General features: G+C 50.5%; 5 protein-coding genes across 5 annotated transcripts; 3 read left to right on the top strand and 2 right to left on the bottom strand.

Annotated features, from left to right (window-relative positions):
- Positions 1-408: 408 nt before the first annotated feature.
- Positions 409-1,761, top strand: NECHADRAFT_93051 (uncharacterized protein; the record flags this gene model as incomplete). The annotated part of the gene is made up of 1 exon (XM_003045566.1): positions 409-1,761. One exon carries the CDS (start codon positions 409-411, stop codon positions 1,759-1,761), a length of 1,353 nt encoding a protein of 450 aa, XP_003045612.1.
- Positions 1,762-2,305: 544 nt separating this feature from the next.
- NECHADRAFT_79584 (uncharacterized protein) lies at positions 2,306-3,265 on the bottom strand (the record flags this gene model as incomplete). Its single annotated transcript, XM_003045430.1, has 1 exon — positions 2,306-3,265. The coding sequence occupies one exon, from the start codon at positions 3,263-3,265 to the stop codon at positions 2,306-2,308; it is 960 nt and encodes a 319-aa protein (XP_003045476.1).
- Positions 3,266-5,026: 1,761 nt separating this feature from the next.
- On the top strand, positions 5,027-7,416 carry NECHADRAFT_60561 (uncharacterized protein; the record flags this gene model as incomplete). The annotated part of the gene is made up of 2 exons (XM_003045565.1): positions 5,027-5,245; positions 5,304-7,416. 2 exons carry the CDS (start codon positions 5,027-5,029, stop codon positions 7,299-7,301), a joined length of 2,217 nt encoding a protein of 738 aa, XP_003045611.1. The 3' UTR covers positions 7,302-7,416.
- Positions 7,417-7,820: 404 nt separating this feature from the next.
- NECHADRAFT_7997 (uncharacterized protein) lies at positions 7,821-8,405 on the bottom strand (the record flags this gene model as incomplete). The annotated part of the gene is made up of 1 exon (XM_003045429.1): positions 7,821-8,405. A coding segment is annotated over one exon (585 nt), but the record flags the coding sequence as incomplete, so codon positions are not given.
- Positions 8,406-10,972: 2,567 nt separating this feature from the next.
- On the top strand, positions 10,973-12,746 carry NECHADRAFT_39343 (uncharacterized protein; the record flags this gene model as incomplete). Its single annotated transcript, XM_003045564.1, has 3 exons — positions 10,973-11,263; positions 11,315-11,635; positions 11,835-12,746. Coding segments are annotated over 3 exons (1,524 nt in total), but the record flags the coding sequence as incomplete, so codon positions are not given.
- Positions 12,747-13,423: the final 677 nt, after the last annotated feature.

Here is a 13,423-nt window from a genome sequence, read left to right as displayed (position 1 = left end):
ATACCCCTGACCAGTTGCTGAAACCGGGACAAAACTCGTTTCTGCGCAGGCCGATGCACTTTGGAGGATGACGTCGATGAGGGAATGCTCTCGGACCGCACGCCCTAACGGTCTTAGCAGATGCTGACTGAAGGCTTTGAAGAGATCAGGGACGAAGATGCTAGTTTTGCTTGTTGAACACTACTCGGTGAGAGCCTGACGTGGTGGCTGATGAGTACGTGTCGTATTGCCCATCTTCGGGGTATATTGCGATCGTTGAACGAAATCACTCGATCTCCGTCGGCAGCCAGAATTTGCCTACTTGTTCATCTCCGCATATCTGAGCTGGAGTCCCCGTAGCTTTCCGGTGCATGTTCCGGCTCTTTAGTCTATTCATTCGTTAGCAGACCTTTTCCGATCGTTACCAGTATGGCCCAATTGCTTTCACATAGCCTCCTAGCTCAGGGGCTTCCCTTGATCGCACATGAGCAAGACTCCAAACCATGGAACCTCTCCAACCGCAAATACTACGACATCACTCCCCCAAGCGAAGTCTCAGAGACAGAAGGGGGTATTCAGCCTACCGAGACGGAGCCAATCGACCTGACGACGGAGCCTCTCGTCGCTGTCATTGGAGTTGGCTATGTTGGAGAGCACCTTGTTGGGGTCTTTTCCAAGAACTTTGATGTGCTTGGGTACGACGTCTCTGAAGCTCGAACGCAGCAACTGGCTCAGAATCAAACGGCCGAGAGCAGAGTGAGGTTCACCTCCAAGGCATGTGATCTTACAGATGCCACCCACTTTCTCATCTCGGTGCCAACCCTATTGCTTCCTGACAAGACCATCGACTCTTCGTATCTCAGAAGCGCCCTTTCAGCGGTTGGTCTCTATGCCCGTCGAGGCGCGGTCGTGGTCGTCGAGAGTTCTGTGGCTGTCGGAATGACACGCGAGCTCCTTGGCCCTCTTGCCAAAGAAAGGGGGTTCTTTGCCGGCATGTCTCCAGAACGCGTCGATCCTGGTCGTGTAGAGCCGCCGGCTCACTCCATACCAAAGATCGTTTCGGGACTTGACGATGTGGTGCCAGGCTCGCTTGATGCCATCCTGCGGCTCTATTCGCAAAGCTTCGATCAAGTTGTCTCAGTCTCGCGTCCAGAGGTTGCCGAAATGATGAAGCTGTATGAAAATTGCCAGCGTATGGTCTGCATCGCCTATGCCAACGAGATGGCAGATGCCTGCCTCGGGCACGGTATTGATCCCTACGAGGTGTGTCGGGCCGCTTCAACCAAGCCCTTTGGCTACCAGCCCTTCTCTCCCGGGCTTGGCGTTGGAGGACACTGTATTCCTGTCAACCCGTGGTATCTACTTTCCAACAGTAGTTTCCCTCTTCTTAGAACCGCGGCTGAGAAGATGCATGCCCGTCCAGCGGAAATTGCGCGTCGCGCGGTCGAGCGTCTCTACAGCGAAAGCCGTGAAGAGATGCGGCCGCGAGTCCTGGTCGTCGGTATCGGCTTCAAAAGAGGACAGTCCCATCTTGCCAACTCTCCTGGCCTCGAACTTGCAAAGAGCCTTGTTTTGACGGGAAAGGTTGATGTCACCTGGGCGGATCCATTGGTGTCACAGGACGCGATTCCTCAGATCGCGCGCTTATCCGAGAGCGACTGGACAGTCGAGGCGTTGGGGCATCTCTTTGACATGATTATTGTTTCCTTCCGTCAAGATGGCATTGATTTCGACGTGTTGGATCATGTCCAAGGTGTCCATGTTGAGAAGTGGTGTGTTTGATGTTGATGGCAAAAGCGACAGCGCCTTGAGGTCCTGCTTTCAGAGGCGAAAATGTAACTTGGGTGTTGGAATAAGAAGGTGCACCGAGGCACCATCAACAGACACTCAGCACCTTACTTTCCTTTGTTCTTTCCTTTGTAATTTTCTTAGTATTTTCTTTTATATCATCGATAAAATACGAAGAGATAGGTAGATGCAAGAGTTTTGAGTGATCGAATTGAAGAGCATAGCCACGCTACCCTCAGAATTCCAGAGCAAGGTCTAGGGTGGCAGCCAACCACTTGGGGAACCTGCACTCTTCTCGCAACACAGTCTGTAGTAACACCTTCTTTTTAACATGATATTAAATAAAGTGATAATTAAATTTTCTATAGTACATACGAGGTAAGTTGGTTAAAGAATACAGACTCCCAAACGAAGCATCCACGGTACATCCCAGATCTCGTTGCGACTCCGGGCCTACTCTACATACAATACCCCCTTCACACATCCAAACCCATGAATGGATCTTTGAAATCTTCTTATTTTACCTCTAACATCTATATCATCCGTTAGAAACTTTCAGCAGCTCATCGCAATAGTCAACAAACTTGACTACTAGGGTATTGTGCGTCTCTCCGTCAACCTCCCGAAGCTGCGACCCAGCAACCCTCTCGGCAATCCACTTGCCCATGTGAACCGTGGTATTGACATCCTTAGCTCCATACCACATGATTAACGGTCTCTTGCCCTCTGAGGCGAACGTGATGTCTTGCAGCTTAAAGTCCCACCCCTGCGCAAACAATTTCGATTCGTACAAGTGAGCATCGACTCCCTGAATTGTTGCTTCGACAAAGGTTGTGGTGAGATGGTGCACAACCCCTGGCTCGCTCATGACCTCTTTCTCTCGGCCTTTCATAGTGTTGACGAAAGCTTGCTGAGTCTTTTCCGCTTCGGCTAACATTGATGGATCAACGGTCCATTCTTCTAGAGGGCCTGTGAAGTTGCCTTTTCGGCTCGGAATCGGGAGGCGGAGGAAGAATCCAAGGAGCCCAGGCGCCCACTTGGCCATTTTGAGGCTGAAAGAGGTAGCCCAGTGGGCTCCTTCGAATTCGGACTCGAATGGCGACAAACCCCCGAGGACCGCCACGGCTCTTAGACCATCTTCTGGACGGATATACCTAGCACATGCTAAGGCATACGGACCACCGCCGCTTTGGCCCATAACTGCGTACCCCGAAAGATTGAGCTGCTTTGCAAGTGCCCGGACATCGCTGGCATATCCCCCAATTGTTCTTCCGGGCTGGACCTCAGACCGGCCGAAACCCGGCCTGTCTGGGGCGATCAGTCGGATATTGCGATCATGGAGCTCCTGATGAAATCCGGCGCACTCGAGGCGAGAAGAAGGGGTTCCGTGCAGGTAGATTATGGGACGTCCATTTGGTGAGCCGAACTCAGCCCATGAAATGAGTCGTTTGGTGGAAGGAAGGCGAAAGATTAACAGAGTCCGAGGGCTTGCGCCCATCTTTCCTACTTGTGACTGAGGTCCTTTTTGAGATGAGGTTGAGGTTGAATTGAACGACAGTATGATGTTTTACCAATCTTTGAAGAATTAGGACTGAGAGGAGCTGAAAAGAGGAAGGGATGACCGGTTTATGATTAACTAAGGGATCATGGAGGCATGTACTCTTTATACCTTGCCGGCTTCTATCGCTTTCTAGGTGACTTGTGAGGTCATCGTATCGCGTATTTGACACCCGTAGGATGAACCCCACTGAAGGATGCTAAAATGTTACGCGTCTTATTGGTCTGTGGCTTACATCCGGGGTTAGCTAGGCAATGATATCGGGGCTGTGGACTATAAGGGGATTCTCAAGCATTTCTCATTACAAGGGGCTGGGATGATAGGGCGGCCAGGTAGTATACCTACCAAAGAACTAAAAGGTACTTGACCTCTTACCAACAGTCAAAAGATCTCTTGGCCCCCCCGTTGGTTCGGAATAACAACATCCGGCCGGCAGCGATCATTTCTTCAGGCCCCACTCGGGTCCGTGTGGGGGCCCCGCAGCGGGATCGGGCGGATCGTTATGTCCCTTTTTTTCCGGGCGGCGCCAATTGTCGAAAGTCACCACTGAGCCAAAAAGCATAGCGCGCGCCACTTTAGTTAGTGGTGCTTCCCTTTATACTGCCTATAGCCAATTCAACACCAATCCCCATCTGGCCCGGGTTTGATGGCGGGTCCGGACATGTTGACAAGAGGAGTGGTTAATGCCGTCGACGAAATTTCGCCTTAGCCGTTAAGCTTAAGATAAGTACTATATCTCGGATCTAAATCCATCCGCCAGCAATTTATATGTCTTGCCTGTTTACAATAACCAGTGTTCTAGGTCAAGATTTTGGGTCACTCCGAAAGCTGGATATGTGCCAAACTCATCGAACTTTATGATGCAGCAGGTTGACAGCTGGAAGGTGTGTCCGAATTAGGTACGTTGTAGACTAATTCTGCGTAACGGCTTGGGTATTTGCAGCAGGATGAAAGGGCCATGCCGGATGCGCGAATGTCACAATGACGTGGATGACGTCGTTCTCACAGGCAACAAATGTAACATCAAAGCAAGCAAAAATGTGTTGAGTAATAAACGTTGAGGATTGAATCATGAATTGAATGCCTGATAGTGTGTTGTTTGATGAACTTCTCTCGCATCAGTGTGCTAACAGTAATTAACCATCCAGGCGGGAGGTGTTGGTTTTGAAACGCCGGCTTCTCGAAGCATCATGGAACCCCGGTATCAAACAAGGCCCTTTGAGGATCGTGGATTCCAGCCTTCATATCAACCCAGATTCCACACCAAGATCCATTACAAACTGGCGCCAGCTAATTCGCTGACCCTGGACGACGACAGCGCTGATCTTGACCACCGCCCGGAGCATTTCTCCGCGACTTACACACAACATCTGAGATCGGTGTAGCTGGACCAATAGCAATCGCATCAATATCTTGAAAATTCCCTGTCACAAGTGATAGGTTCCTTACGGCCCAATGGCTGCCGTTCAATTCCTGACCCATGATGACGACTTGGCTACTTCAACCACCTTCGTGGCCAAACTCCCTTTTGGTGGCATTTCCCCGCTCACGATTGAGGGAGGAACGCAGTTGTGACGTAAAGTGAACGTTTCTTAAAGACATTCCCGGCGATGCTTAGATCTATAAGATAGGTGGTATTCGTAATGCCCTGAATCGGAGAATTGTCTTCACGCATCCTATACCCTGAGTCGATATCGCGAAATGTCCGAGAAAATAATTGGGAGTATCAAACACGCAGTCATGGGTTCCAAGAGCGACAAGATTGATCAGCTCAAGACCACCACGGTCGAGCCTGACGAAAATTCGAGAATTACTTCCGACTTTGGTACCAAACAGAGCAACACGGATAACTGGCTGCGGGTGAATAGGGAGGATCAGACGGGACCTATGCTCTTGGAGGACACATTTGGCCGCGAGAAGGTATGATTCCAACGATGTTGAGATACTACTTGGACAAATGTTTACCAGGAAGTGCTAGATCCACCGCTTTGATCATGAACGTATCCCCGAGCGGGTCGTCCACGCCCGTGGGGCCGGCGCTTTCGGAACCTTTAGACTCCACGAGTCGGCCGAGGACGTAACCCACGCCGGCATCCTCACCGACACCTCTCGCGAGACGCCCCTCTTTGTCCGCTTCTCCACCGTCCTCGGCAGTCGAGGCTCTGCAGACACAGTCCGCGATGTCCGTGGCTTTGCGGTCAAGTTCTACACCCCCGAGGGAAACTGGGATATCGTGGGTAACAATATCCCCGTCTTCTTCATACAAGATGCTATCAAGTTCCCCGACTTGATCCACGCTGGAAAACCTGAGCCGCATAATGAAGTACCCCAAGGACAGTCAGCACACAACAACTTTTGGGACTTTGTATACATGCACTCCGAGGCAACACACATGTACTTCTGGACCATGTCCGACCGAGCCATCCCGCGTTCCTTTCGCATGATGCAAGGTTTTGGCGTCAATACCTACACTCTCATCAACGCAAAGGGAGAGAAGCACTTTGTTAAGTTTCATTTTACTCCAGAGCTGGGCGTCCACTCTCTCGTCTGGGATGAGGCCCTGAAGCTCGCTGGCCAAGATCCTGATTTCCACCGCAAGGATCTCTGGGAGGCCATTGAGAATGGGGCGTATCCTAAGTGGAAGTTTGGTATCCAGACCATCCCCGAGTCCAAGGAGCACGACTTTGACTTTGATGTTCTCGATGCCACTAAAGTCTGGCCCGAGGACCTCATCCCCGTCCGTTACATCGGCGAACTGGAGCTCAACCGGAACGTCGACGAGTACTTTACCCAGACTGAGCAGGTCGCCTTTTGCACCAGTCATGTGGTTCCTGGCATTGGGTTCTCCGATGACCCTCTTCTTCAAGGCCGGAACTTTTCCTACTCGGATACTCAACTCAGCAGACTTGGCATCAATTGGCAGGAGTTGCCCATCAACAGACCAGTATGCCCTGTCATGAACTTTAACCGCGACGGTGCTATGCGACATACAATTGCCAAGGGCAAGGTCAATTATTGGCCAAACAGATATGGTTATCAGCCAGCGGCAACTAAGGAAGAAGGTGGATATATCGACTATCCTCAAAAAGTTCAAGGGATCAAAGAGCGAGCTTTGAGTGCTAAGTTCAAGGACCACACCTCACAAGCCCAGCTGTTTTACAACTCGCTCTCCGAGCCGGAGAGAGCACATCTTCGAGCAGCTTTTTCGTTCGAGCTGGACCATTGTGATGAGGCAATTGTGTACGAACGACTAACTCAGCGATTATCAGAGGTAGATGGCGTACTTGCAGGGCTTGTCGCAGACATGGTCGGGGGCGAGAAGCCACAAGGCGGTAAGCAAAACCCCGGAAAGACGGCCAAGAATCTCAGTCAGATGGACTTTCTCCCCGGGACTCCTACTATTGCAACTCGGCGTGTTGGTATCATCATCGCAGACGGTTACGATCCCATCGCCTTCAACGCAGTCTACGGAGCCATCAAGGCTCAAAACGCCATTCCTCTTGTTCTTGCACCGCGTCGTTCAGCTATTTTCTCAGCAGATGAGAACCCAGACACTTCCAAAGGCATCGTTCCTGACCACCACCTCGAAGGCCAACGGAGCACCATGTTTGACGCCCTATTCATCCCGGGGGGTGAAAGGTCTATACAGACGCTTGCCAAGATCGGCCGTGCCCGGCACTACATTCGCGAAGCCTTTGGCCACCTCAAGGCAATTGGTGGTACCGGGGAAGGTGTTCAGTTGATTGAGAATGCGATCCAGCTCCCCGAGGTTTCCCTCTCAGAGGCCGATAACGGTAATGTGGTGGAGAGCTACGGAGTTGTGACGCTCAGGAACGCGCGGCCCGAGAGTTTGAAGGAGATTGTTAGTGTTGCAAAGAACGCAAAGGGCTTTTTGGAGCAGTTTGTGTATGCTATTAGCCAGCATCGTTGCTGGCAGCGAGAGTTGGACGGGCTGAATGCCATGGTGGCATATTAAAGGGACACTGGGAATGGATGGCCGACCGCAATGGGGTAAACCTGAGCCTATGTATATATCGAATTATGCGCAAAAATATTGAGTAAAGCTGTCGAGAGAACCTCGTATATCTTCACTCTTGCTGTGTGCTAAATGATTGTGAGTTGAGATGCACCCCTTTTCTTTAGGTCAGCTCACGCATCTGAACAAACGACCACGTACTTTTATCCATCTTCTGGCGCGTTCACGGACACCAACTTATCCTCACTTATGGTAACGAAACTGACCACTGAGAGAAATAGGGATCTCTAAAATACAAACGGCAAGCCACTCTACTTGGAGCTTCAGTTCTGGTATATCCATTCATATTTCTCACCGTACACCGTCCTGCCGGGCAATAGACTCGTCCGAGTACCTCCCATCCTCCCCTCTTCCACCATCTTCTTCATCTATACCCTCTTGAACATCAGCCAGATACCTATCAAACTTGTCCGCAACAGTAATCGCTCTTTTCAGATGTGCAGACGTCATCTTCCTTCCCTTGTACTTTGCCAGCTGCCGCGCCGTGGTGATCGAGTTGCGAATCTGCCGACCATTCATCTCGTACCGTGACAGGTCGTCCAGATTCAGCTCAATATCGTCGAAATCGATCTTGTCCTCCTCACCGATCTCCTCCAGCCTCTTCATAAAGTTTCTCCAGATCTTCTTCCGCTGGTAGCCTTGAAGCTTCTCATAGCGCAAGGCCAGCTGGATACGTGATTTGAATGCCTCGTCAAAGGTACCAACGCGGTTCGTGGTCAGGATAAGGATACCTTCGTAGTATTCAAGAGCGCGCAAAAACACAGACACCAGGGCGTTGCGCTTGAGATCATGAAGTGTCCGTTGCTCGAGAAAAACCTCTGCTTCATCTAGAAGCACAACGCAGTCCCAGATCTTGCCCAGATGAAAGACGGACTGAAGATACTTCTCCACCTGTTCAGGCTCAGTACCAATATCACCACAAGTCACTGGGTAAAGAGGCTTCCTCGCAATCTCGGCGACTGACTCGGCCGTGAAAGTCTTTCCAGTGCCAGGTGAGCCGTGGAGCAACATGATGAGGCCGTTCCCCTTGTTGTCGATGAGATCTGTTCCCTTTTCTATCTCAAGCTGGTTGGTTACCAACGCGAGGATCAGTTCCTTCATGTCCTCATCGGCCACAAGACTGCTGAAGGCCCTGTCATTCCACACGACGTCTCGAATTTGGTCCACTTGGAGGTCAACTATTCAAGACATTAGCGAAAATGGTACAGTTCTGTTAGTTTACAGCAAACTTGCCCCATTTCTTGCGTCTTAGGTCAAAACCGGGAACCATTGTTGGAAACAAATACATCTCGGGAGCTTGCGGGTCTTGGCCATCTTTTGGCGCGTATTTTTCCGCTTTGGAAGAGGGGTATTCAACGGTGGAGTATGTGCTATATGGATGGAGTTCTTTGTACGTGTTGAAATCGATCATGAATCTTTGCCCCTGATACAAATTAGTCACGTTTGAATTCTCTTGGATCTATATTTCCACTTACTGCCTGCGTTCCGGTTGTATCACTCCCATCGTACGAGACAAGTCGCTTGCCGCGCAGTTTCCACCACGTCTTGGCTCGCTGCGTCAACTTCTCTTGTACGCTATGGGCTGCATATTTTACTGGCATGACGCGCAGTGTTTCTATGTCGACTTCACCATCCTGTAGTTCGGTTTCGAGAACTACCCTGACTTCTTTCTTGACCAGATAGAATTCTTCAGAATACTCAAGTGAGCGACATTGAATGACCCATGAGACTGGCTTCTTTGATGCGTCTTGTCGGCCGCGCTTCTCGTCTCTCCCCATGCCACCGTCAAGCCGGGCAGGGGTTAAGATGACATGGCCCCTGGGAATAGCATCTTGGGTCGACACCAAAGCTTCTCCAGGACGGAAGAGAAACGGCATGGAAAAGCGAGACACGCGACGTCTGCGCAGCTGATCATCGATCGCATTGAATAGTGGCGCGTAGCTGGCCTCGATCTGGTCCATCAGCGCCATCACGAGCCGCGCCTGGCGCTCCGGCAAGCTCTGGATGTTGTGTGACTTCCGGCGGTAGTACCACCAGATATAGGGAGGAGTAATGGGGCTTGTCTCGGCTAGTTTCGGAGCGTCTGCGCAAGATGGTGTCTGAGCAAAAAATGCCTTCATAGCCTCGACCATCTCTTTTGATATCGGGATGATTGTTTGTTTGCAAGGCTTTGGCTTTCCTAGTGCCATTTTGCCCTCCACGGCTTCTTTTATGGATGCTTCCTGTTCTAGAGAGTCATAGTACTTGTAAATCACGAATGACATGTTATGATGTTGGGAATATCCGACCGGATCTGGGACAGGAAATTGTCCCCTCAGAACGACATGCTCACCATGCTGCTCCCAGTCGGGCTCGGACAAGTAGGCTGTCGTCCCGGGGCCTTGACTTAGTAACCAGTGAAATGTCTGGATTCTGATAGAATCGGGGTCGACCGGCTTTGAGCGAAGCCGGCTATTCTCTACTTCTAGTCGCCGTATTCGTTCGTTCAATTCGTATACCACTTTGCCCATTTCTGAGTTCCCGAACCGGGTCGAGCCCTCTGGGATAGCTTCCTTCAGGGTTGCTTGTAAGCCAATAACCAAAAAGGCATTGATCTCTTTTCTGCCCTCGGTAGGCAGCGTACTCACCGACTTTCCCGACCAAATCCACTCGGTTGTTGCTTCGGATGCCGACAGAAAGCCTTAAGATATTTAGGATGGTAAGCTCTCAGGTTCTGGATCGTGCAACACTCTAAAAGGAGAAGGCATGCCTTCTAGCTCAAATCGATTGCTTTCTAAGGCAATAAGCTTGCTCCTTTCACTTGTTGCCACAGCATCGTCGGAGATGGTGTTTGGTACCCGAGATGACTCTTTGTTCGGAAAATACCTTCGTATGGGACGGACTTTGGGATAAACAACCGTCAAATCAGCCTCACTATCGGATTCGGACAGATCTTTGGTCGATAACTCGTTCTTCGGTTCCGTGGAGGTCGTCGAATCGAACTGGGATGTGCCCAAAGGATCCCCTCGACTTGGCGACGGCAATAATTCAGATGGGATGTTGACTCGCGATCTGGGTAGATTTAGTTAGTTGTTATCTTGATCATGAGGAACGCGTCTTGACAGCCTTGGGTGGTTTGACAGCTTACTCTCCTGGCATCTTTAGTCTCGGCTACCGATAGACCGGTGCGCTCAGATAGGAGGATTGTCGAATTCTTCCTTCCTCTTGTATCTTGGTTGATTGTTGTAGTTCTGTGTGTGCGGAAAACTCCCTGCGGCTGATCAGGCTGTCCAGGCTGGGCACGAAATGCATCCGGGTTTCCCCTCATGCGCTCGCCGAGGATTCACGCCGTGATTGGCCCAGAATAGAGCGCTTTGTGATTGTACATTCATCTTGCTCAGCCGCTCAGCCTAATTATCGCCCTTCTCACTTACATAGCGGAGCAGACCCCACACCTAACAAGTGGTGCCTGGCGATGCATCACGCGTTATGGATCCGCTAAGCTCATCCATCTAATCACCCATGGATTCGAGATCTCTTTTCGCCAACTGGCATCAAGGAGATGGCCATGGTGAGAGTCATTTGAAAAAGCAGGTGAACATGATCTGACTGTGTCTACAGATGGGGCAGGCATCGCCAAGGCAGCTTTTGAACAGGCCAAGAAAGACTTTGAGCGCCGCAATAGTCTAACAGACCAAGATAGAGCTCTTCTCCAGGGTGTATCGTCTCTCGAAGATGTTCAAAAAGCCGTCAACGAAGCAATGGCCAAGTACGAGGCCAAAGCCGAATCATCGAACACAAAGAAATGGCTCCAGCGGTTCTCTGAGACCGTCTGCCATTATAGTCAAGTCCTCGATGTCTTTGTGCAGCATCATCCCGAGTACGTTGCCTTGGCCTGGGGGGCCATGAAACTAGTGTTCATAGTACGTTAATGGGTCGACTGCACAATTCCACAAACTGATATCATTTGCTAGAGTGCCGTGAACCATTCGGAAACCCTAGAGCTCCTATCAACATCCCTTCTTGAAGTCGCGCAGCGTCTTCCACGCGCCAAGGTTCTCTCAATGCTATATCCGACTAAGGAAATCTGCGTCGCCGTTGAGAGGCTCTATGCCGCGATTCTAGAGTTCCTTCTGATGACTCACTCGTGGTTAAATGAGTCCAAGTTCCGCCACATATACCACAGCTTCACACGACCACATGAGCTTAGGTATAAGAAACTACTTGAGAGAATGGCAGATTGCACCAATGAGATCAACGAGTGGGCGGATGTAGGGGTTCGCACTGAAGTCCGGGTCATGCACACGGATTTCATCAGTCAGCTTGAAAAGGCCATCATTGTTGTACAGAATTCTACGAGCGCTTCAAACAATCGAATAGATGACCTAACTCGTGCGGTGTCGAGCTTGAGGGACGAGGTCAGGCAGCAACACAAGCTGCTCATGCATAGTGTAGAAGGATCAAGGAAAGGGACTGGGACTGATCAAATTATAGCAAGGATCGAAGGTAAGCATCGATAAATTCGTCAAATTTCATGCTAACCAAGATGAAGCCCTCCATTCCATTACAACCAGTGGTCAGCTGGATACCAACCAGAAACTGTCGGAGCTGCAACTGTCCCAAGCACTCAACAGCTTGTCTCAGCAATTTGAGGACCCTGATCAGTGCTTCAAGCAGAATCTGTTTTTCCGAAATCGGAGAGCTTCCGGCCGGGGCTATGCCATCTCAACCAACGAATTCTGGCTGTCACCGAAGCTTGCAAGGTGGTCTTCGGGCAACGACTCATCCCTGGCAATCATTAAGGGTACCTTCACACTACGATCGGCCATTCAAGATTTCGGCGTCAATATAATAGAGTCTCTCTCAATATGTACTGTCCCAACGCTCTGGGCATTGACCAGCTCTCGGAGGTCACGGTCAAGCCCGACACTGACAACGACGGACTTGGTCAAGTATCTTACTTACCAGGCACTGAAGGTTCCCGGGGTTGTTCAGACTGAGAAGCAGATGTCATGGCGCTTTTCACAGCTTCAAACCGCAAGGATGCTGAGAGAATGGCTTACTCTGTTCAAGCACATCATCGGCGGCTTGGGAGGACAGGTGTACATGGTTGTTGACCTAGCCATCGTAGGCTCACTCCTTGAGTCTGCAGAAGGCCTCAATTTCATTCAAGAGTTAAGCCAGGCTCTAGGCGACGTGTCTGAACGGGAGAAGGAAACCAAGGTTAAGACGGTGCTCCTAGCCTACGAAGCGGAGTGGCTTAGACTCATACCGAGGGAGCTTTCAGATAGAGTTATCCCAGTGAGGCCAATGAAAACAGGAAGGCAACGAGGAAAGGAGATGAAAAGCTCGATCAATAGGCAATTAATTTCTTCTCGTGGCACAAGACGGACTCTGCGAGTTTAGATAGCCCCTAGGAAGCAGTAGGGGGACACGGTACATTCTCATCCCTCAACTTCATACTAACACACTTTATTGTGGCAGCAAGCTTTTATTTCTTTAATGTACCATTAAAATGCATTACTTGGCACGTTATTGAACTAGTACCACTGGAGCAGACAACAGCCAACTCGGACTCATTCCTCTCTACCTACTCAAAGCATTGTAGGCCTTTTACACCCAAGTTTAGTTATCTTACGTCATGATCCCCTTAACCGATCTTGCCAAAGTGTCAAGATGTCTATGCATGGATTGGGTTCCGAGCTGCAGGTCCCAGCCCCAGCTCGCCGTGCAGGAACTTTAAGCACTATTCGCACCGGAAGGATCCCCTCTCCTCCTGGAAGCAAGATGGCCTCTCCTCTTCAAATCACCCCAGATCAAAAGGCCCTGGGCAGCACCATCTCCTTCCAAGATCATGTTGACCTTCTTCTAGGTGACTGAGCTGTCCATCTGTATCTTGGACGAAACTGATACTCAAGTAGGGAACACTCAAACCAAGCACATAACAACGAGACACCATCACCGAAAAGATGCGGCTCAAAGACGGTGGTCCAAATCCCCTCTTTCTCGCCATCGGCACCCGGGGCTACTACGTCCAATCGCGAATCCTACGAGTTCCGCAACGATTCGGCGTATTCTCTCCC

This window comes from Fusarium vanettenii (assembly GCF_000151355.1).
Source record: "Fusarium vanettenii 77-13-4 chromosome 4 genomic scaffold NECHAsca_19_chr4_3_0, whole genome shotgun sequence".
In the NCBI taxonomy this organism is placed as follows: Eukaryota; Fungi; Ascomycota; class Sordariomycetes; order Hypocreales; family Nectriaceae; genus Fusarium; species Fusarium vanettenii.
Note: the sequence above shows the minus strand (reverse complement) of the source record. Positions and strands in the feature narration are given on the sequence as shown.